Source organism: Mastomys coucha, unplaced genomic scaffold, assembly GCF_008632895.1.
Source record: "Mastomys coucha isolate ucsf_1 unplaced genomic scaffold, UCSF_Mcou_1 pScaffold7, whole genome shotgun sequence".
NCBI lineage: Eukaryota > Metazoa > Chordata > Mammalia > Rodentia > Muridae > Mastomys > Mastomys coucha.
In genome coordinates, this window is record NW_022196913.1 from 47,854,977 (window position 1) to 47,877,441 (window position 22,465).

General features: G+C 36.6%; 1 protein-coding gene and 1 non-coding gene across 2 annotated transcripts in view; both read right to left on the reverse strand.

Annotated features, from left to right (window-relative positions):
- Ranbp9 (RAN binding protein 9) overlaps positions 1–22,465 on the reverse strand; it is an 81,235-nt gene that overhangs the window by 16,791 nt on the left and 41,979 nt on the right. The window contains exons 3-9 of the mRNA XM_031359433.1: positions 18,167–18,219; positions 16,916–17,083; positions 12,471–12,493; positions 6,766–6,950; positions 4,472–4,584; positions 3,042–3,150; positions 1,494–1,684 (exon numbers count right to left, since the gene is read on the reverse strand). Coding sequence (XP_031215293.1) covers positions 1,494–1,684; positions 3,042–3,150; positions 4,472–4,584; positions 6,766–6,950; positions 12,471–12,493; positions 16,916–17,083; positions 18,167–18,219 — 842 coding nt within the window. The remainder of the gene's footprint in view (positions 1–1,493; positions 1,685–3,041; positions 3,151–4,471; positions 4,585–6,765; positions 6,951–12,470; positions 12,494–16,915; positions 17,084–18,166; positions 18,220–22,465) is intronic.
- On the reverse strand, positions 7,512–7,616 carry LOC116082841. Its single transcript, XR_004115471.1, has one exon. It is a non-coding gene; the product is annotated as a U6 spliceosomal RNA (small nuclear RNA).

Here is a 22,465-nt window from a genome sequence, read left to right on the forward strand (position 1 = left end):
GATTAAAGGCGTGTGTCACCACCGCCCGGCGACTTATTTCTTTCTTAAAGAATCAAGTTTTAATAAAATTGTTTATCTGTCTTAATAGATCCTTTGCTTTAATATTCTTTTCAAAAGAGAAGTGTTCTGTACCTTTGTAAAAGAGCTAAGTTTTATGTTAGAACTTCTGTGTTGAGGAGCCTTTTGATTTAAAACCTACTTGCATTTATATTTGTTAAGTTTTCATTTCCTTGATGAAATTAAAGCTTCTGAAAGAAAATGCTTCCAGTAGCAAGAATCATGGACAAGTGTTTGGGGTTGTGTTTTTCTGACATAACTGTAAGTACTTCTGTTGTGGAAATGTATACCTAAATAAAACTTTATGTGGCTATTCAAACCACTCATGGAGTTCAGGATATGCAGACTATGTATGTATTTAGCTTACTATATTAAATGAATATTACATATAGCTTATAAGTAAGGATTAAAATTGCACTTAAAAGGTCAAACTTTATAAAACTTGTTGGTACTTTTTAACATCTCTAAATCAGTACCTTGGGAAATACTATTTACTTAATCCACTGATTCAAGAAAAAGAATGAGGGCTGGAGAGATGGCTCAAGCGGTTAAGAGCACCGACTGCTCTTCTGAAGGTCCTGAGTTCAAATCCCAGCAACCACATAGTGGCTCACAACCATCCGTAACAAGATCTGACTCCCTCTTCTCGAATGTCTGAAGACAGCTACAGTGTACTTATATGTAATAAATAAATAAATTTTTAAAAAACATTTATAAAAAAAAAAAAAAGAAAGAAAGGAAAAGAATGAAGTGGCTGGAGAGATGGCTCAGCAGTTAAGAGCACTGACTGCTCTGCCAGAGGTCCTGAGTTCGATTCCCAGCAATCACATAGCTGGCTCACATCCATCTGTAATGGGGATCCGATGCCCACTTTTGATGGGTCTGAAGATAGCCACAGTGTACTCATATAAATAAAATAAATAAATCTTAAAAAATAAAAGAATAAAGAATAAAAACTCAAAGAACAAAAATAAAGTTAAATACATAGAGCTAAGAGTCCATGTTGGAAAAGAATTAAAGAGAGGTGAAAAGAGAGTCAACAAAGGAAACTGTAATTCAGAGAACTGAAAAGAGGACAGGGAAGGAAATGAACTTGTAAAAAATAAAGGTTAGGAATGAGTCAAGAGAGACAGGCAGCCCAGCTAGGCTTGGTAGTCGGGGGGACGGCATAGCCAGATCCCAGTGAAATCCATGATCTTCTCACTATTATCAATGGTTTTAGTGACAACTTATTTTGATTGATGACATATATTTGTGGAGATTTAGTAACAATATCAATTTCCCATGACTTCTTGGTATTAGTGTCCCATCCATGTTCTCTCCTGTGAAATATGACACTGTACACATACAACTGGAAAAAGGTACAAAAATGTTTAGATTAAAAAAAACTTTTAACTCAAAATTAAAGAGTAAATATTTAGAAGATGTCGTCTCACCAGAAAAATGTGCAGTACTGCTTTTGCCTGGCGCTAAGCTGTGGATACTCATTCCATGACTGGGACTCATGCTTGGACTACTAAAGGGCCGAGGACTGACGGGATAACTGTCTTGAGATTTTGGACTTCGGCCTCCCAAACACCGCACTTCACTATCTGTACCATTCACCATTTCTATAAACTGACGTACTCTGAAAGAAAAAGAAAGTTACTTGGGCACAATCATTACATCTATATTAAAACTTAAAATCTGTATTTTACTTAGCATCATATCAAGTGAGTTAAGTAAGCAAGATTTAGCACACATGCACCTGCACAGCCTTCTCCTGGCCCCTCCTTACCCAGCTCAGGCTTGCATACCAAGCTCTCAGCCAAAATGGGCCTCAGTTGACTTTATACTACTTAGAAGAATGAAATCCTAAGCTCAGTAGCATCCCAACTTCCTTTTTGTTTTTTTGATATGGGGTCTCACTTTGCAGCCCTGGCTGGTCTTGAACTTGTTATATGCTGGCCTTGAAATTGCAGAGGTCCACCTGTCTCTGTGTTATGAATGGTGGATTGATTAAAAGCATTCTTTTTAAACAACAAAGATTATTTTAATGCCAAATTAGGATGTCTAGAAACCTAAAATCCAGAAAATAAGTGTTGATGATGATGTGGGAAGTTTGGAAACCTCTGCAGGAAGTAAAATCAGAGCACAGCCAGAACAGTACATGGGGTCCTCAAAATGTTGAGCATAGCAATGAGCCAGCAATTCTACTTTTAGGTAAATAATCAAGGAATTGAAAGCCAGGACTTAAGCAGATGCCTGTACACCTTTTTTCACAGCAGAATTATTCACAACAGCAGAGACAGACAGAAGCAACTCCATCAACAGACAGAAGACTAAACAACATGCATTGATTATACAGGATGGGATGATCTTCAGCCTTCAAAAATTAAGAAACATTCTGACACATGCTACAATACAGATGAAACTTATAAGGATAGCACACAAAGTGACTAAGCGAGTCACAAAAATTTAACAGTATATGAGGGCTCTGGGCAAGTAAACAAGGGAGACACTAGTGTTTAACGGGCGGTCTAAGATAGAAAAGCCCCAGTGATACACAAAAATGCAAGTGCACCTAAATGTGTAAGAATGAGTAAAAGAGCAAATTGTATTTATATTTTACTATAACTTTTCAATATATCCAGAAAAGTTACTCAAGTTGTCTTTCAAGAGAAAATTGAGATTACTACTTTCTAAGTAAGACATTCACATTTTAAGAAAGATGGAATGATTAAAGCAAATCCAAGTACCATGTGCACAGAGACCCTAACACAAAGCACCTTCTCTTTATTCACACATGCTAAGCATCTGCTCTGCTACTCAGGAACACATCCTTAGTTCTACATGGTTTTTAAAATATCATTTAAATGGGCTATATTATAATAATTATATATAAATAACTGAAGCAAGGAGAACAAAAATCAAAACTACAAATTATGAACATAATTTTAATTACTTAAGGTATATAACATAAAACAACATTTACTAAAACTTACTTTAATGTGAAAAGGAGATTGGGATTTCTTTCAAGTAAACTTGGGTATAACTGTTGCGTTGTTTCAATGGCTTCTCCCATTCGTCCCGCTAACACCAACTTCTGAATTCCTATTCAGAAATAAAAGCAAAAATATTAAACTCTACAAAAGCAGAGACAAAAATCACTTCAGAAAATAAATACCAGTAAAAACCTCTGAATAATTATTGTCAAAATTATTGTCTCTTTGTCTAAAACTTTTAAGTTTAGATTAGGAAATCCAAGAAAAAATGAGACAACAAGTTACTTCAGAGACTACTTTAAAATATCATAATAAATATGTAAATATTAAAGGGAAAACATCAATTGAACAATATTTTCAAACAGTAAGATTTAGAAGACTATACTTAGAACAACACTTAAACTTAGAATGTCTTCCTGGACCTTCAGACTCAGGCCTGGAGCAGCAGCCTTGGAACAGGTTGGAGCTTTGCTAGGTAGACACTGAGTAAGTGACCTCCTCTGCTGGAGGAGATCATTAAGGCTGCGAGGGAGCAGCATGCCATGTGCACAGCACACTGCGCCTGGCATTACCCTAGCAGTCTCACCTAGGAGACAATTCGTCAACCCCAATGCTGTTGCCTGTTTGCTGTTCCATCTTTCCACTCTGCCCATCAGATGGGATCTACACTCACAGTCTAGCAGCATTGACATTAGAATGTCTAACTTACGTCAGCTGTCAGGCTGCCTTGCCCTGATGAAAACAGTACCAGCCACAAGGCCCCAAGCAATAACATACTTATGACCAACACCACCTTTCATTTAGGCAGCAAATTAGAAAATACTTCAATTTCTTTCAAAGAAAAAAACTTATGTCATATACTATCTCCACTACCTCATCAAGACTGATACCAAAACAACAAAAGGACACTTTCTATGTATCAAGTGCTTCTAATCTCTTAAAGCTTAAGGTGGCTTTCCTGTCCCCATCCTCCACCTACCAGGTGCTGATACCAAACCCAGAGCATCAGGCTCATCAACAACCTCAATCCCAATCCACAGGAAAGCAGATTTATTTATTTTTAATGGAAACACAATAAAACCATTTCTTTTTAAAGTTCTAAGATATATTTCTATATTTAAAACTCCAGAGTGAATTTTTAAAACAAATTTTCAAAACTTTTGTGAGTGTGGCAAGAGGATGAGAAGCTCAAGGTCAAGCCTGGGCTACATGAGACCCTGTCTGAAACACAAGAGCTTTCACCCTGCCACAAACAAAAACACTCACAAAAACAAACAACTCAAAAAGTCAATGCGAGTAGAACTGGAGGCATCCACTTTAAAACAATATATTGGGAAAATATTTAATAAAAATTAAAGTTTTCTAAAAGTCAAAGAAACCAAACTTATTATTTAAAAACAAGTATTTGCTATGTACCACAGTATTCTTACTTTGTCTATTCTTAATGGAAGCTAATTCTTCTAGAACAGTCTGGTCTGTAGATCTGGCAAAGGCCTCTGCTGTGGCACAGTACCCATGGTGGACTAAATAAGATGAAACCATTCTTAAAACAAAAAGAAGAAACACATCTTTTAGTCAGGAGAATACATGCTTCACACTACAGTTTTGTTTTTTGTTTTTTTTGTTTTTTTTTAAACAACGTACAACAAACTCAATCAATTTCCTTGAAGCCAGGCTCTTCAGTCTTCAATTTTAAAATAAGTTGGAAGTAACATTTTGTTCTAGTTATAAAAGTCCAAAAGATAATTTAAGATAAGACGAAAGGCATTAAAATCGTCTTTCTTACATTTAATTCTTGGTCCTATTACCCTGGTTCTTTATCCATGTCCCTATATTCAATCCTACTAACCCAAAATTCCTATCTCACCTTAATTACAGACATCTCAATAACATGTTAGTTTGGTAGACACCCAGTTTTGAGATAACTGATTAATATTTGGTGTTCTGCAGTTCCAACTACTTTCTGTGCTCATCCAGCAAATGAGATGAAATATTACAAGTGTGAGGGGAGACTCTGATGTTAGCCCAGAGAGAACTGCTCAGAACAGAATCCACAAAGGAACAATTAATGTGGAATCAGTCTTGGATCAATTTGATGGTTTTAAACAGAAAATTAATTGTGCAAGACTTAAAGGCAGTGATACATTTCTAAGACAATAAGCTTGCTTTTAAAAGCCACTAACTGGTTAAAATATAGTTAGCAAAACTGGTAATCCAACATATTAATAAAAAACCTATTACCTCTAACCACTATCTTCCCTAAACAACACACAAAAAGGTTTTCTTAAAATTTTAAACCAAAGAACTTTTAAAGCAATTATAAATATACTTTCGGGACGATGGCACACTGATGATATATTTGAAGATGTTGGCTATTTTGCTGGCCTAGATCATATAATCAGAATGATTTAATTTAATGGTATTCAATTTTTTTGTATATATGCAATCTATATCAGTCTTTAACAACTATCACTTAATACTAGTGGTATCGAGGCACTGTCTCTAGACTTTTGACAGATGTATAGTCTAAAAAAGTTGAGTGTCACAGGAATTCAATTTTCCTGCTGCTCCTTATGAAATTCTATGAAATGAAACAAGCATATAAAGCCACTACAAAGCTCTTGCTCATAACAGATTTAACACTTACTTTCTTCTCTGCTGCTGGCCATCCTCCATTATTATTAATGAATTCAAAGTATTTATGCTGCACTTGGGCTAACTCCACAGTCCTTGCTCCTTGGTCTTCATTCCCTTTATCTTATCTTAAGTGTCTAATGGTAACTTATATAAGAAATAGCATTAAAAATAGTTACTAAGGCTTTTTTATTTCTAAAATTACATTTACTTGTTTGTTGTGAGTTGCATACACACACAATGGCACACATGTGGCGGTCAGAGGACAACTCTGTAGGGGCTTGTTCTCTCCTTTCACTATGTGGGTCCCAGGAATAGAACTTGGATAGCAAGGAATAGCAAGCCATCTTTCTGCCATCTTGGTGGTGCTAACTTTCCTGCCCAAGTTTTAGAATTTTAATTTTTGAAGTCTTCTGGTTAGAGGCCTATATGTAGATTCCTGGATAAGAACAATTATATTCTTCCTGAATTGATATGCTAAGTACAAAGTAAAGAAAGGGTTCACTCCAATCATTAGAGTCACCCTGCTAACACTCTTACAAAGAGACCAACCCACACTCCTCAGTCCTGGGAAATGCTGTGTGCCCATTCTGGCTGTACCTTCATACTTTTCCACATTGAGAGTAACCAACCAACCATTCTTTTTCCTCCATTTGTATCTAAACTACTGCTGACGAAGATGCTCAAGGTCACGTTCCTAAATCATAGAATCCAAAACATGCAATCTAAGTCACCCCTCTAGACATCTTTTTTTTGTTAATATTTTTAGAAGTTTGACTGCATAACCTACAGACTTCACTGAGTCATATTACTAAGGGTAAAAAACCAAATTAAGCTACTTTTATGACCAAGTGTCACTTTACTACCTCTATCCAGTTAAGTCAGACAAACACAATTCTGAGTGTGCTTAAATCAATGCTATTTTACTCCAATTGGTAAATTACTTGAGATTAAAATATAATCACTAGTATATACAAACAATTAGGATTTAAACTAGACTTCTGGAGATACATCTCTGAATACGAAATGAACAGTTTGCCTATAAACATTTAGTGTTTAAATCTGTACATTCAAAATTCCTTGCTCTTACTTTTGGATCATGGTTTGCCATTCTCCTTCTCGATCCCCGATAGGAAAGCGGTCTATCTGGGCCTGTATTTTGGTTCTCCATTCTCGCATGTAGTCTTCTATATCAAACACAAAAGGATGTTGCCCAAAGTTGGCATCAACCACTTCTCCTGGTGTCTGAAGCCCCACAGTAGGATACAAATTTGGCTGTAAGACAACATAGTTCCTTAAATATCTACTTATTGTACACTAAAAACTTCACTGCCTTTGCAATGCAAGAATAATAGAAACATAAATTATGCAATGAGTATTTTAAAACATCAATCTAAAGGAGCAGAGGACAACTAAAACAAAACACATTATATGCTGGATGAAAACATGTTCTTTTCTTCACTCTAACCATCAAGAAAATGTAAACAACTGAGATACCCACATGGATGACTCTGGGGCCCTGCTGCATAATCCATGTAGCCTTGTATTTCTAATGAATAGAGATCTAACCCATGTTCTTCAGAATAACATATAATAGTTATAAAGCTTTAAAATTAACTCAGCCTTTATAACATAAACATCTCTAAAAAAATGTACATTATAGCTAGTTCACCGAAAGTACCATTTAAAATTTACTACAATCATTACCAGACCATTTGTAAGGCCTGCCTTTACAATGACAGTGATAAAAACTTGCTTTAAGCAAGACACAATATCACTATAAGGATTCATATTCCCAGCCCCCCTCTCTCCCTTACTCTCTTTTTCCCCCTCTCTGAAAATATGGAACACTTCACAAATTTGAAGGTCCTTCTTGCACAGGAGCCATGCTAATCTTCTCTGTATCTTTCCAATTTTATTGTATGCACTGCCAAAGCAAGCATACTTTGGGGATTTTTACGCAAAACTAAAACCTCAAATGTATAATTTCAAAGGAAGAGACAAGTCTGAATATTCAAACTGAAATGCATTCAAATGTACCCTAAGATATTAAAGTGGAAAAAAACCTCATCAACTGTAAAAAGAAGTTATCTTCAAATACACACAGACAAAATGTCAGATCCCTTCTTTTTGCTGTTACTGACTGCTGCGTCTAGAGAGATCATGTACTGAGTGTCCACTAAATGCCAGTCTCACTCCTCAGAATCACCTGTGAGGAGCTTGCTGCCACTGCATAGATGCGCAAACTGAGAACCAGAAGTTAAGTAACTTGCCCAGGGTTACTCTACTACCAACAAGCAAACTCAGCACACAGGCTGCCAACACTAGAGCAAGTTTCTTATTTATCTTGGGACTCCAACCCCTCCCACTTTAGTGTCTGAGTTTGTGCCTTGTTTCTTTGCTTTAATTTGTAGTTAACACAAGTAACTTCACTACAAAACAAGGTAAAGATATTTTGTAGCAGACTACAAAATAGTTAAAAATAACTTCAACAAGCAACACATATCAGAAACAAAGTAATATGTCAAAGTAAATACAAAGTTTTACTAGATTATTAAGATATATAAGACAACATATTGATTCTTTGTGGTAGGGAGATTATGGTTATGTATTTTATACTTTATTGTGACAAGTCCCAGGATGGCCTTGAACTCAGCCTCCCAAGTGTTAAGATTACAGGTGTGATCCATCATGCCTAGCTTTAACTCTTCATAATCAGTAGAATTAACACATTAAAAAAATTTAAACCCAAAGCAGGTTAGACATTCACTCAATACAGTCTTCTCATTTCAACACCTAGAAAACTTGAGACCTGAGACCCAATCTTGTTAAGGGCATCATGTAAAAGAAAAAAAAAAAAAAAATCTCCTAGTACAACAAACTTTTCATGAAAATCCATCACAGACTTAATTATTAGATATTTTTAAAACAAAAATATAAAGAACCAAAGACATCAACAAGGGGGCAAGAAATTCAGACGAAAACTATAAGCTTAAGGAGGTGTGGTTTGCCATGCATTTATATACTTCTAGAATATAGATAGGAAATTCCTTTTTTAAAAAGTTATCATCCCCAACAGGCAGTGGTGGCAAACAACTTTAATCCCAGCAGACAGATCTCTGTGAATCCCAGGTCAGCCTACTCCTACAGGAAGAGTTCTAGGACAGCCAGGGCTACACAAAGAGAAAGTTCGTCTTAAACATTTTATTCCTACTACTGTACACATTCAAATGAATATTTAACAATAAGTTTTGTTCTATTATAAATATTTCTTCTAAAAACAGCCAAACAGCAACAATAAAACATAAAAGCAAATGATTTATCTGTGGCAACTAGGTTTCAAGTCAGCTTGCAGCCTTGGAAAGTAGCATTGTTCTAAATGAGCAGAGACTAGAGAGCTATGGCAGTGCAGCTAAAAGCCCTTGTTGCTTTTGCAGAGGATCCAGGTTCAGTTCCCAGTACCCACATGGCAATTCACAACTGTCTCTAACTCTAGTTCCAGGGGATCCTATGACCTTGCAGCAGCCTCTACTGGCACCAAAAATGCATGTGGTATACAGATATACCTGGAGGCAAAACATGACTATACCTAAAATTTAAAATAAATCTTAAAGGAGAACAGCTAATGACAACAAAAGAAATATGTACCCAATTTCAAATTGATTTTTTTTTTAAATGTATACAGTGTTCTACCTGCATATATGCCTGCAGGCCAGAAGAGGGCATCAGATTCCATAACAGATGGTTGTGAACCACTCTGTGGTTGCTGGGAATTGAACTCAGGACCTCTGGAAGAACAGCCAGTGTTCTTAACCTCTGAGCTATCTCTCTAGCCCCTGTTGGCTTTTTTTTTTTTTAAAGATTTATTTATTTATTATATGTAAGTGCACTGTAGCTGTCTTCAGACACTTCAGAAGATGGTGTCAGATCTTGTTACAGATGGTTGTGAGCCACCATATAGTTGCTGGGATTTGAACTCAGGACCTTCAAAAGAGCAGTCAGTGCTCTTAACCACTGAGCCATTTCACCAGCCCCCTGAATTGGTTTTTTAAAAGATACTTCTCAAACAAGAGAAAAGTATTTTTAAAAAATATAAGGTCTAGTAGAAACCTATATAAGGTCCCAGGAGGGTGGGAAAGGATCATCATAGGTTCCAGCCAAGCTGGGTCTCAAACAAACAACAAAAGGATGTAAGGTTGTCAGAACTACGTAAAGATGCTATGACCAAAGAATAGTACAATACAGTCACGGACTATATTTTTTGCAAATATACTCCCCCAGGGTTCAATGCTCCAAATAACTCAAAAGAAACCATAGACAAGAAACTAAGTATTTTCTAAGCAATCCCTTTAAGGGAAGGACTAGCGCTTCCTTTATTCTTGCAGTAGGAAAGTGTAGCATGCAGAAGTCTCAGAAGACTTTAGAGCCCTAGAGACCCAGGCCATCAAAGGAAAACGGTAAGAACTCCCCCATCATATTTACCTTGTTCAGTGACAACAAAGCTGCCATTGCTTCACTCTACATGGGGCTGGGGGAGGCTACCACAAAACACCAGAGATGAACAGAAAACTACTACAAGCAGACAAAAACCATGCATTGCCTAAAACCAGGTATGCCTTTGCTGAATGATCGATCACTACTACACTGGCCAACCAAGAGGCAAAGAGAACTACTATGGCATAGCCACCTGGTGATGCAGTTTAACATGCTCAGAACATCAACAGCAAAATGCCTAGAAAAAAAAATCCTGTGATAGTTACAAGTGTTTTTATGAAAGATCCCCCAATAGTTAAGGGATCATCTTACCTGCAGAATTTACCTGCTGGGTAGGCTAAGAGAGTTTCTGCTGTGAAAGCAGGAGAAACTGAGTTCAAGTCCCAGGACCCATGTAAAAGCTGAGTATGGTTATATGTGCATGTAATCTCAGTGATGGGGCAGAGACAGTGTATTTACAGAAGCACACTGGAAAACAGCAAACTTCATGTTCAGTAAGAGCAAGAGGAAGACTCCTAATGTTTTCTTACTTTGGCCTTGGGATGTGGGGGGGTCGGGTGGGGGGTTGGGGGGTGGGTGTGTGTGCACACACGCACAAGTGCACACATACCCACACAAAATAATTTACACATGCATGTCACCACCTGCCCTGCCTGTCACCACCACAAAGCTCTATTCCCTTGGCCTGCTGCCAAGCTTTCCTGCCATGGTAAGACTCCTATCCCTTGGAACCAGAAGCCAAAACAAGTTCTTCTATAAGCCATTTTTGATAGTGATGTTTTATCACTTTATCTTTATCTTAGCAACTGGAAATAGATTCCTTCCCTAGATTTGCATCTTCAGCTGGCTTTCAGCCAGGTAGTCTTTGCTACCTCACTTATTACTTCTCAATTTCTTTTTGTTAGTTCCTTATTTTCTCCTAAACTTTCCATGCCCTAGAAACCTGTCTACTTCTCTTCTGTTTCAACACACACCTGCAGTTAAAACTTGAACATTTAGCCTTACTACAGATGATTCTCTTTAATTCCAGTTTGCAAACCCAACTGTGTATGTGACCATATTTGACTCTTCTACCCATCTAAGAGTCATCCTGTCCCCAAAATGTTCCAACAAATTCTGCTGCAGTGTCTACCAGTAAGGTTATAGCAGAGGAATGCCTGAGCAATTGCTCAAGCAGTTTAGGGGCAGATGGGGCAACATGGAGAGCTCCCATCTTAAGATTAAAAGAACAAGTGCTGGAGTGTATGTAGTTCAGTGATAAGCTTTCGCCAACTATGCACAAGAGTCTGGGGGCTGATCCTCAGACACAAAGCAGTAAGAAAAGTGCTTTGTTATCACCAAGCAGTCCCACCTCCACCACCAATTCTTTGAAAGGGTCCTCAGGCCTACCGGCTTAAGTCAAGTCTTCTTTCTTTTTATAAAAAAAGATTTATTTATGTGTATGTGTATGAATACAAGATTACAGAGGCCAGAAAAGGGTGTCAGATGTCCCCTGGAGCTAGAGTTACAGGTAGTTATGAGCTGCCTGACATAGGTTCTAAGAACTAAACTAAACTCTGGTTCTCTGGAAGAACAGTGTATGTTCTTAATTGATAAACCATTTCTTCAGCCCCTAAGCCCTGTCTTGGACTCTGCCTGATCACTTTTCTCTCCCCTTAAATACTCTTGTCCTGCATATCCATTGACCTACTCTGTCAAAATCTCAGCTCAAGTTCTACTTTGAGCAAAGCACCCAACTTCTACAACTCTTTCTCTCCAAAGTCCATAAATTTCAAATATAACAATTCACTATTTTTCATATGCTCATTCTATAAATTTCCTTACCTTAGACACTAATCTCAAAACCCAACTCCAGAAATCTTTACTGGCTTCTAACTGACCCAAAAGTACAGGAGCTGATGGTGATGGGTCTCCAACACACCTTAGGTGAACGCGCAGTTACAAGTGTACAACCCTAGTTGCAAAGCTCACACATAACCAGGAAGCACATTTTAAATGAGCACAAAGTAACAAAAGAGTGCTGAGGGGCTGGGGGCATAGCTCAGTGTAAAGGAATGCTTATTACATAGGAAGCCACAGGCCCAGTCCACAGCAAGCTTTCTGGGGTTTAGGTGTCTCACTTAGCTGTGCAGTAGGACACAATGCATTCGGAGCATTTCCTGAAGCTCCAGAGGACTAGAGGAGGGTCCTCTGCTGCCCAGCACATGCACTTAGATTGAGTGAGGCTGCTCCACATGTCTAGCTCTAGTTTCTTGAACTTCTTTTAGTTAAAAATAAATCTTTCAAAAAATTATGTCTTACCGGTAAGTCGGTGAAAGCAATACCTAAAAAGAAAAAAGAAAGGTGTTAGTGGCTTTTTTCAAAGGCAGGTAATAACAAAAAGCTAAATATCTAACTAAAGCAATGGGGGACAACAGGAAAGGAAGAAGAGGTGAAAAAAAAAAGCCTAACTTTGTGTGAATGCTGTCCTACAGAGATCATCAGTCCTATTGGTCATACACACACACTTTATTTCTGGGATACTGGCATGAACTCCAGAGTTTTAAAGTGATCTTAGATAAACCTTCAGTGCTATATGAGAACACTGGCTACAACAGTGTCAGATTTGATAGTTTCACCCAAAAGCTATACTATTCACCTCAGCAATAAATGCTGATCTAGATTTAGCTTTTATAAAATTTTCGGTGGGAGCTAAGCATTGTAGTGCATGCCTGTAATCCCAGCACTCAGAAGACAGGCAAAATGAAGTCATCCCTGGCAACACAGCAAATTCAATCTGAGCTTGGGGAAGACTGTCTCCAAAAATCAAAAAGAAATAAAAACTACTTTAGGTAAAAGGAACAGATATTTTTTATTTAAAAAAAGTGAACACAAGAAAGCATTGTACTTATTTCTAAAACAACAAAACAAAACACAATTTCTTGACAGGACACAGTAATACATGCCTGTTTTCCTAGCACTCAGGAAACTGAGTTACAAGGACCTCTATATGAGGCCAGTCTAGGCTACATGCTGAGACCTTGTCTCAAAACACAACACAACAAAACAAATCTATTCTTTCTTGAAGGATGGAGAGTGCTCCTGAATACACAGCCATGTGTCAAATATAACTGGGACACCAGTAATGGCATAAGTATACTAGCATTCTTAACTATAAAAAGAATACAATAAATGAGCCAAGTATTTCCATAGCATCTTATTGTTCTGTTTTAAAAAGTAACATCTCAAATAAGGGCCAATGAAACTGCCTCTATACATACTGGAAACATATAAACAACCCTAGCACCAGCACCAGCACCAGCACCGCTCTTGTTCTGACAAGCATCTAAAGTGTAAGAGCATTTAGTACTATGTTGTGCCCAGAAAAAAACCAATCTCACCTTAAGCTACCTGACTCTATTTATTATAATAATAAAGTTAAAAGACACGGCGAATATAAATATCATAGGCTGAACAATTTTAAGCTGAAAATCCAAACTCTAAAACTAATAGTACCATTAGGGTCAAGTTCTACCACAACACATGAGATATAGGTCATGTTCAAAATGCCGGCATACTAAAAACAGGGCATAAAATTACTTTTAGGTTGTATGTGTCAGGCACATATGACGCTTGAGTTATTTCTTCCATATACACTTGGGTTCCATCCTGTAGGTATCTCCCTACAGATATATACACAAAAATATCCTACAATCCAATATCTTCCATGTTTCTGGTTCTAAGCATTTTAGATAAGAGGTATTTAACTTGTGATTTATTTTTTTATGTAAAAATAATGCTTGTGGTTGGTAAAGCTCTGTTTTTATGACTTTTACCAATCAGTAAGCTGTGTGCATCTGTCAAAAGGAAGGCTAAAAAGCTCAGTGCTTTGTTTTTGTCATTAAATACAAAACATCCTCACTATAGTTTCATTCATAGTAGATAGGAGCCAAATATTAAAACTTATTCCAAAATTATCAGGAAATTAAACAATACAAAAAACTGAGAAGGCATCTTAACAAATCATGGTATTATTTTAAAAACATTTTTAATGTAGCCTAATTATTTTTCTCAAAGATATGTGCTTATAAGTCTCCTAAATTTACATGATTTTACTAAAAATTCTTTGTCAGTAATTACTAATGTTTTTGCTCTTTATCAAGTATGCTAATAAAAATTCCAGATTAGCTCCAGAGATCAGCAGTTTTGACCATGTGCAAATAAGCATGCACACCTTCGCAGTTCAGGGCCACAAACAGGTGCCTAGAAAGGAAGCTGGTAGAACTATGGAAATTTCACTTTTCAAGTTCCTGACTTGCAAAGAAGCTTTCTGAAATGTTATCTTCAAGTAACAAATGATGTCTGATTTAAAAAAAAAAAAGTTAAAAAAACCTCGTTATTTAAGTTCTATACTTCAATGTCTCTTATTTTTTCCAAGTAAAAACTCTCCATTTTCCTTTATACAGTAAGTACAATTTTGAAAACTTTGCTTCAGACAGAAACACAACTCTGCCAGTCTTATTGTAGAAATATCCCTCTACAAACGCCCTTGGGAATAGGAATGGATAGGGGCTGAGCAACATTTTATCTTCTAGATTCTAGAGTCCAAACCAAAAGCATGAAGACCTTTCCTGTAAGGGGTCAACTAGGTAGTACTTTCTAGGTAGTAATAGTGTCTCTGTCACTACTATTCAACTCTGCCATTGCCCCTGGAAAACAGCCACAGAAAAATTGTAACTGATGTAAAGGAATGAATGGGCGGGGCTGCGTTCCACAGCAGCTTCAGTGGTCAGCAGCCTCTCTTAGGGACGTTCTGGTCACAGGGATAACTTCTGTTAACCAGGATACCTCTTCAGCCCTGGCACCCAGTCTAGAGCCCCAGACAGAGGTACCTAGCATCTGTAACTGTTCAAGTAACACTTTCGTTTTCTCTGATGAGCTTATTGTGGCAGCCGTTACAGGCATTCTGTTTTTATAAACTTAGAAATGTTCAGTAAGTTGCCTAAGGTCACATGGCAAAGAAGCCTCTTGAGTCAAACCCAGTCAAGACTGACTGTAGGGTTCCGACTAACCATTATTATAGTACCTATATGCTCAATATTTATGAATTTATGAATACCATCAAACATTTCAAATTACAGAAAACTAGAATGTAATTCCACCATTAGGTACCCTTTTCTTAAGCATCTTACCTTTTAAAATGGCTTTCTTATTCAATGAAAGGGTTTGATTTAAATGTTTGTGAAAATCTAAAGGAAAAATCACATCACGTGTGATCTTCCCATCTCCCAAAATAAAATTTCTTCTCTGAAAAGTTTAAAAAATTAGTGTTAAAAAGGCTAGTCGTGGTTTTCTAAAAATGTCGTTTTGCATTTTTGAGTTGTCAAACCTAAAAGCATACTTCCCTTAAGTTTACGATCTTAAACAGTTTAAGCAGCCAGTACAAGACTAGTGACAGTTAACTACCTTGCATATAGTCTGCATGGGGTCATTATATAATACATGGATGAGAATAACTTGTTCTGGTTTTTGCACACCTGTAACATCTTTTAAGTCACATAAAAGAGAAGAGTTTCAGAATTTTAAAAAAAAAGAAAAAAGAAAAATCTAAGCAAAATTCTTAAGCCAGACAGGAACACAAAGACTTTACACATGGGCTATGCTGTGGTACCACAGAAGCGTGCTGTGACGCAAGCTGAAACTTAAGAATCTTCTTTTATGTAATAGAACACAAATGCTTGCCATTTAAGATACTACATTAAATACATAAGCAGACTTCTTGCAGTCTAACTTTTAAAATGCCATTCTGAAGTAAAGTAGCTCTGCCCTCTAAGATTATTTACTTTTTATTTCTATCCACTTGAGCCATTAGAAATAATCTGCTGAGAGCATATACTTTTCCCAATGGTAAAAATGAGGTTTTAAGAAGCAGTAGTCTTATTATCTTCTATATTTCTTGCAATTTAAAAAGAAAGGTGGGTTAGAGAAATGGCTCAGCAGTTAAGAACTCTTCCTGCTCATCCAGAAGACCCAAGTTCAGTTCTCAGCACCCACACTCATCAACTCAAATCACCAGGAATTCAGCAGACCCACACCTCCTTCTGGCCTCCACCAGCACCCACACATACACCGCATACATGCACACAAACATACCTACATGTACACATAAATACAATAAAAACACATTTTTTAAAAAGGAAAACTACAATAATGACACACAATGCTACTAATGAGCGAATGCACGTTTGGCTAGAGCCTTTCATTTTGTAGTATTCCTACAACATGATTCTTTGTTTCATTGCCATACTTTTGCCCACACGTCTTTCCATTTCTGTTATTTACTTAATTCTGTCCTGTGCCACAAACTTGTCTCAGATACCATCCTTCAGCAACACCATTAGCAGGCCTGAGGTGTAAGCATGTCGACCCTGTTCTTTGACTACAGTTCACTCCTTTTAACTGCTCCCCCACTATTCTTAAAACTGAATGCTTTAAATTGTACTATAGAATTGAATAACCAATAAAGTTTTTTTCCAAGCCAAATTTAGCATTTCTATCACTAGAATAAATGGCTCAGTACTGGGTAGTTACTTCTAGCATTATTTCTGTACATAAGTTAGTCTTAACTGAATACAAATTTTTATCACTTCCGTAACATGGTCATGGATAGAATAATTAAACAGGATCAAATAATAAACAAAACCATCATGCTTAGTAAAATAATCACAATGTTTGGCTATTTTGTATTCAAAACAACATCTCAGTACCTAAACTATGTCCATTCTTCGTGTAAAAGCAGGTATTGTTGATAAGATTAACACAACAGCCAATGACATCACCAGTTGTAAAAGTTGGTCCATACGGTTGTCCAGTTCCAGAAGAACAAAATGAATGTCCATCATCCCCATGGTAACCATATGAATGTTTATCCCAACCTGGAGAGACAGGTTCAGTATATTTACAATGATGAACAACGTTGTAAGATAACCCAGAATAGCATAACAGATGATATACAGATAAAATCTCCAAATGTCAATCTACACTCTCAACCAGCTAAATTATATAGTGGTTTCGGCATTAAAATGCTGTCTACAACATTAAGGAAAATAAACTCACCATCCAGAACAGTAAAAACAAGTGCTGAGGAGAAAGGATTTCTACCAGGAATGTCAACATAAACATGGCAGTCATGACGGGGTATGTTTTTCCATGCATTACTTCTTTAGCTAATATAGCAAAGGAATTTTACTTTAATTTGAATAACACACACATGCTTTAATGTAAAATATAACTTTCAGTCACCACAAACTTCTCAAAGTGATCCATAGGTAAAAGTCATACAATTTGTAACCATTTTATACACACAACTACACACATTCTTACTTATAATCAAGACCTCACTTAAACCTTCATAACTTTTAGCAAAAGCGCAGGATGAAAATCCATCCAGTTCCACAAGAATCCAGTGAGATGGCAGCAGCACTGGCTTGGTATGTTCCCATTCAGTGCACTACTGTAGAGGTCTGCGTAGCCCAGTTAGCTTTATAAATAAAACCTTTCTGCTACTATTGATTTTTAACATCAGGAAACAATCAATTCCTTCTGCCAACTGGTTCTTATATAGCATTCCACATCAGTCACACACTCCTGAGCTCACTTCTGTCATCTGTCCCTACTCTCACCTCTCACAAGGGCACAGAATAAATGGGTTAAAGGCCAGGATATGAGTGGTGGCAACAGAACCAGTGTCATTAAAATGTTCCAAGTGGCTGATACAGTATATAAAGTTAAAAAGGATGAAACATTAACAGAAAAACAAAGCATTAGGTATTATGTTATGTAAATTCTAAGGAGAAACATGAAATTTAATTCACTTCCACTTAGAATTCATAATATAAGTGATCAAAATTTTAAAAGCTATTACCTTTCAACTATTTCAATTACTTAACAATTTTAAGCAGAAACGTCAGTCCTAAATGTCAGGCTCTAACAATACTATAATTCACTTGCAAGTGTACCTGGTAGTCTATTCATGTTCACACCTTGAGCAGAAAGACCAATTCCCATGTAGCTGTTGGAGAACAAAGGAAAGGAAATGCAAGTTATTACAGTCAGGTATGGACATATCACTAAACACTTTAAAACATAACTAGAACCAAGTCAAAACTGAGGCTCCTAAGGTAGCTACAGAAATGTTATTATAATGTATTCCATGGCAACAAAGAGCACTACTAACCAGTAATAAGACCTATATACAGTAAACTATAGTAATACTTCATAAATAATTAAAAATATTAGTAATGGCTGAAGAGATGGCTCAGTGGGTGAGATGGCATTCATAGCCAAGCCTGATAACTGAGTTTAATCCTTGGCATCCACCTGGTGGAAGGAGGGAATTGCCTTTCACAAGGTTCCTCTGACTCCATACACACAGAATGCCAATACTACATTCTACATGCCAAGAAGAAATCTGAGAGATCTCCAAAGTATCTCACAATATACCTTAAGGCTTTGGAAAACAGGAACAAAAAAGTCTATAATCAGTCAATGGAAAAAAGAAAACAAAATCAGGCATAAATTAATGAAATAAACAAATAATAATACACATATATTAACAACACCAAGTTAGTTCTTTGAAAAGATAAAGAACAAACCCTTGATCAATCTAACCAAAAGAAAAAAAGACTCAATTTTAGAAAATTAGAGATGAAAAAGAAGCCTTTACAACATATATCATAATTCATAAAATTAAAATGATTACCTTAAAAACATCAGTCTACCAAATTGGAAAATCTAGTAGAAATAATGTCTAAATATGTATGACCTACCAAAATTAAACCAAAAGAAGATAAACACTTCAACAGATCTATATAACAAATAGTGAGACTGAAAAAGGGGGGGGGGGGCTCTCACGGCCAATGATGGCTCAACAGGTGAAGGTGCTGGGACCCACATAACTCCACAAACTAATCTCTGAATACCACACACTGCCCCTTATAAATAAATGCCACAAGTTTTTAGTTATATCTGCCAATTAATCAAAATCCAAGTCTGCTGAATACTTTTAAGAATTTCAAAAGCAAACACCAAAGTTCCCTAAACTAAGGGATAGAACAGTACCAAATTATTTTTATAAAGCTAGTATTAATTCTGATGCCAGTACCAGATGAAAATATTTAAAAACAAAACTATAGACCAATCTTTCTGATGGACATGTGTGATGATTTTTGAGTCTTTCCTATTTAGTGTAATGTTGGCTATAGACTTATCATACACAGTGTTTATTATGTTGAGTTATATATTCTCAGTGTCTTCAAGAAGAAAGGCCTTATAGGTGCATATATTTGAATACTTATTCAATGAGAAGTAGAACTCTTTGAAAGGATTAGAAGGATTTGGAAGTTAAGGCCTTGTTGGAGAAAGTGTGTGGCTTTGAAATGTCAAAAACCTATGCTGGGGGTCCAGCCTTCCTCTGCCTGCATGCTTGCAGATCAGGATGCAAAGTTCTCATCTACTTCTCCAGCCCCATATGTGCTACCATACTCCTTGCCATACTGACAATGGACCAAGCTCTAGTTTTCAATTAGTAATAACAGTGCCTTGGATAAACCTCATTGGTTAAGATACTTGCCACTGCAGAAAGCTGGACCAAGCTCTAAAACCACAAACAAATGCTTTCTTTTATAACAGCTGCCTTAGTCATGGTATCTATTCATAGTAAGAACAGTAACTAAGACAACAAAGATACAAATGGGGTGGGGGGGTGTCACCAAAACATTTGCCAACTAAATTTTACAAATCAAGATCACTGACCATGATCAACATGGCTTAATTCCAGAGATATAGGGATAGTTGGTTATAATAAACACACTACAAATTATATAAATGAACAAGTACAGAAATCACATGGACATCCCCCCAAAATGCAGTAAAAGTCTTTGTAAGTATTTCATGATAAAAGTCTTGAAAACACTAGGAATGTAAATCAACATAATAAACACTATGTATGATAAACTTATAGTCAACATTACACAAAATAAAGAAGACTCAAAAGCATTCCACTAAAACCAGAAACAAGACAAGGCTGCACTCTGTTCAACTCACTCTTATTCAATATGGTACTGAAATCTTAGCTAAAGCAGTAAGATAAAAAATAAACAAAATGGATACAAATAGCAAATAAGTCAATCTATCCTTATTCACAGAAGATACGGTTTTACTTAAGAGTCCCTAAAGACTCCACTGGAAATCTCTTAGAAGTGATAAACTTTGAAAAGTGGCAATATACAAAATTAACATGCAAAACCCAGGCACCTTCATATATACCAATGCTGAGAAAGTTATCAGGGAAATAATCCCATTCACAACTGAGGGAAGCACACAACACACACACACGCACACACACACACACACCTTGAAAAAAAACTAACTAAAGTAAAAGATCTCTACAAGAAAACTATACTTTTTCTTCATTTTTTTTTTATGTATCTCTGTTTGTGCAGGTACTTGTAACATGGTACACATAGATAACAAAAGACAACATGTAGGAGTTGCCTGTCTCCTTCCACCATGTGAGTCTTCGTGTAATGAACTCAGGTAGTCAGGCTTGTCAGCAATCACCCTTACTTGATGAACCATCTCATCAATCCAGGAAACTTTAAAACACTCAAAATGGAAGATAGGAGAAGATGGAAAGACCTTCCATACTCACGGACTTGAAATAATCAATTCTGTAAAATGATTCCCCTAACCAAAAGTAATCTAGAGATTCAATGTAACCTCATCAAAATTTCAATGACACTCTTTATATAGAGATTGAAAAATCTATCTTAATTTCCATTCATAAGTTTAAAGGACGTCACTCAGGCTGTAGATGGCTCAGCAGTTAAGAGTACCTGGAGGATCTAAGTTCTATTCCTAGCACCCACGTGGCAGTTTACAACTGTCTGTAAACTCCAGTTTTAGGGGACTGATGCCCATTTTCTGCCTTCAGGAGCACTAGGCAAGCATGTGGCACAGACACAATGACAACAAAACACATTAGAAAGACCTCACTCAGATAGTGTGACACTTATTTTCAGCCTTTTGGAATGAAGAACTGCACAGACAATAAAATGCACCTATGAGAGATGATCTAGATGGGCTTGTGATGGAACAATCCGCCAAGTGTGGGGGTCTGCGGTTCTAGACTGAGTATTCATTCATTTCCTAACTTTGGAGGCAATGTCACCGTCAACCTCAAGCTCCTGCTACCATAACTTCTCCACCAGGAGCGAGGCCATGACCTGGAACTGTGAACCAAGGCAAATCTCCCTTCGTTTTTGTCAGCCATTCTGTCCTAGCAACGTGTAGAGTAACTGAGAGATATTTAAAGCACCCATGAGCAAAAATAATGCTGTATGCTATGATTACAGCTAATGTTAAGTCACATTCCAGAGCTTCAGTAACGCAGCAGCACAGCAGTAACCACAACCAACAACGACAACTAGACACATATCAATGCAGTAAATAGATAGAGAGCCAGGTACAAATTCACATAGCTAATCTGGTTTTTGTTTTGTCTGTCTGTTTTTACAAAGATGCCAAAAAATACTCGGGAGAGAAAAGATAGCCTCTTTAACAAATGGCCTGTAGTAAACTGGATGTCTACATGAAGAAGAGGAAGACTAGATGCTTGCTTTCACCATGAACAAAACCAACACCAAATGTATGTATCAAAGACCTTACCATAAGACCTGAAACTCTGAAAACACTTGAGGAAAAAGGAGGTACAACATTTCAAGATACAGGCTTAGGTAAGGGCTTTCTGAATAGGACTCAGTCATTTGGGAAACAAAGCCAGCAAACAGACAAATGGGACCTCAAGAAATTAAAAAAAAAAAAAAAGTTTCCATACAGCAAAGAAAACAGTTAATGGAGCACTCCATAGTATGAATTATGGCCAGCTAAACCATCAACAGATAATATCTAGAATATAAAAAGGCAAAAAGACAACTAATCTTAAAATGTGCTATATAACTGAACAGTATTCTTAAAAAGAAATACAAAATGCCAATAAATACTTTTAAAAAGTGTTCAAAACTCTTAGATATGAGGGAAATGCAAATCAAAACTACTCTACAGATTCAATTGTTTCAGTCAGAATGGTTAGTGAAGGCAAATGGTATCTTTTTTTTTTTTAATTTTAAATAACTCCAAACATACTGTATACGTCAAAATAATACATCACTATTAGTATTTTCTTAAATAAACATGAATATATAAAGTCTTTTTGTTTTGTATTTAGTAGAGTTTAAAATCTTGGCTCTTACTGTGGT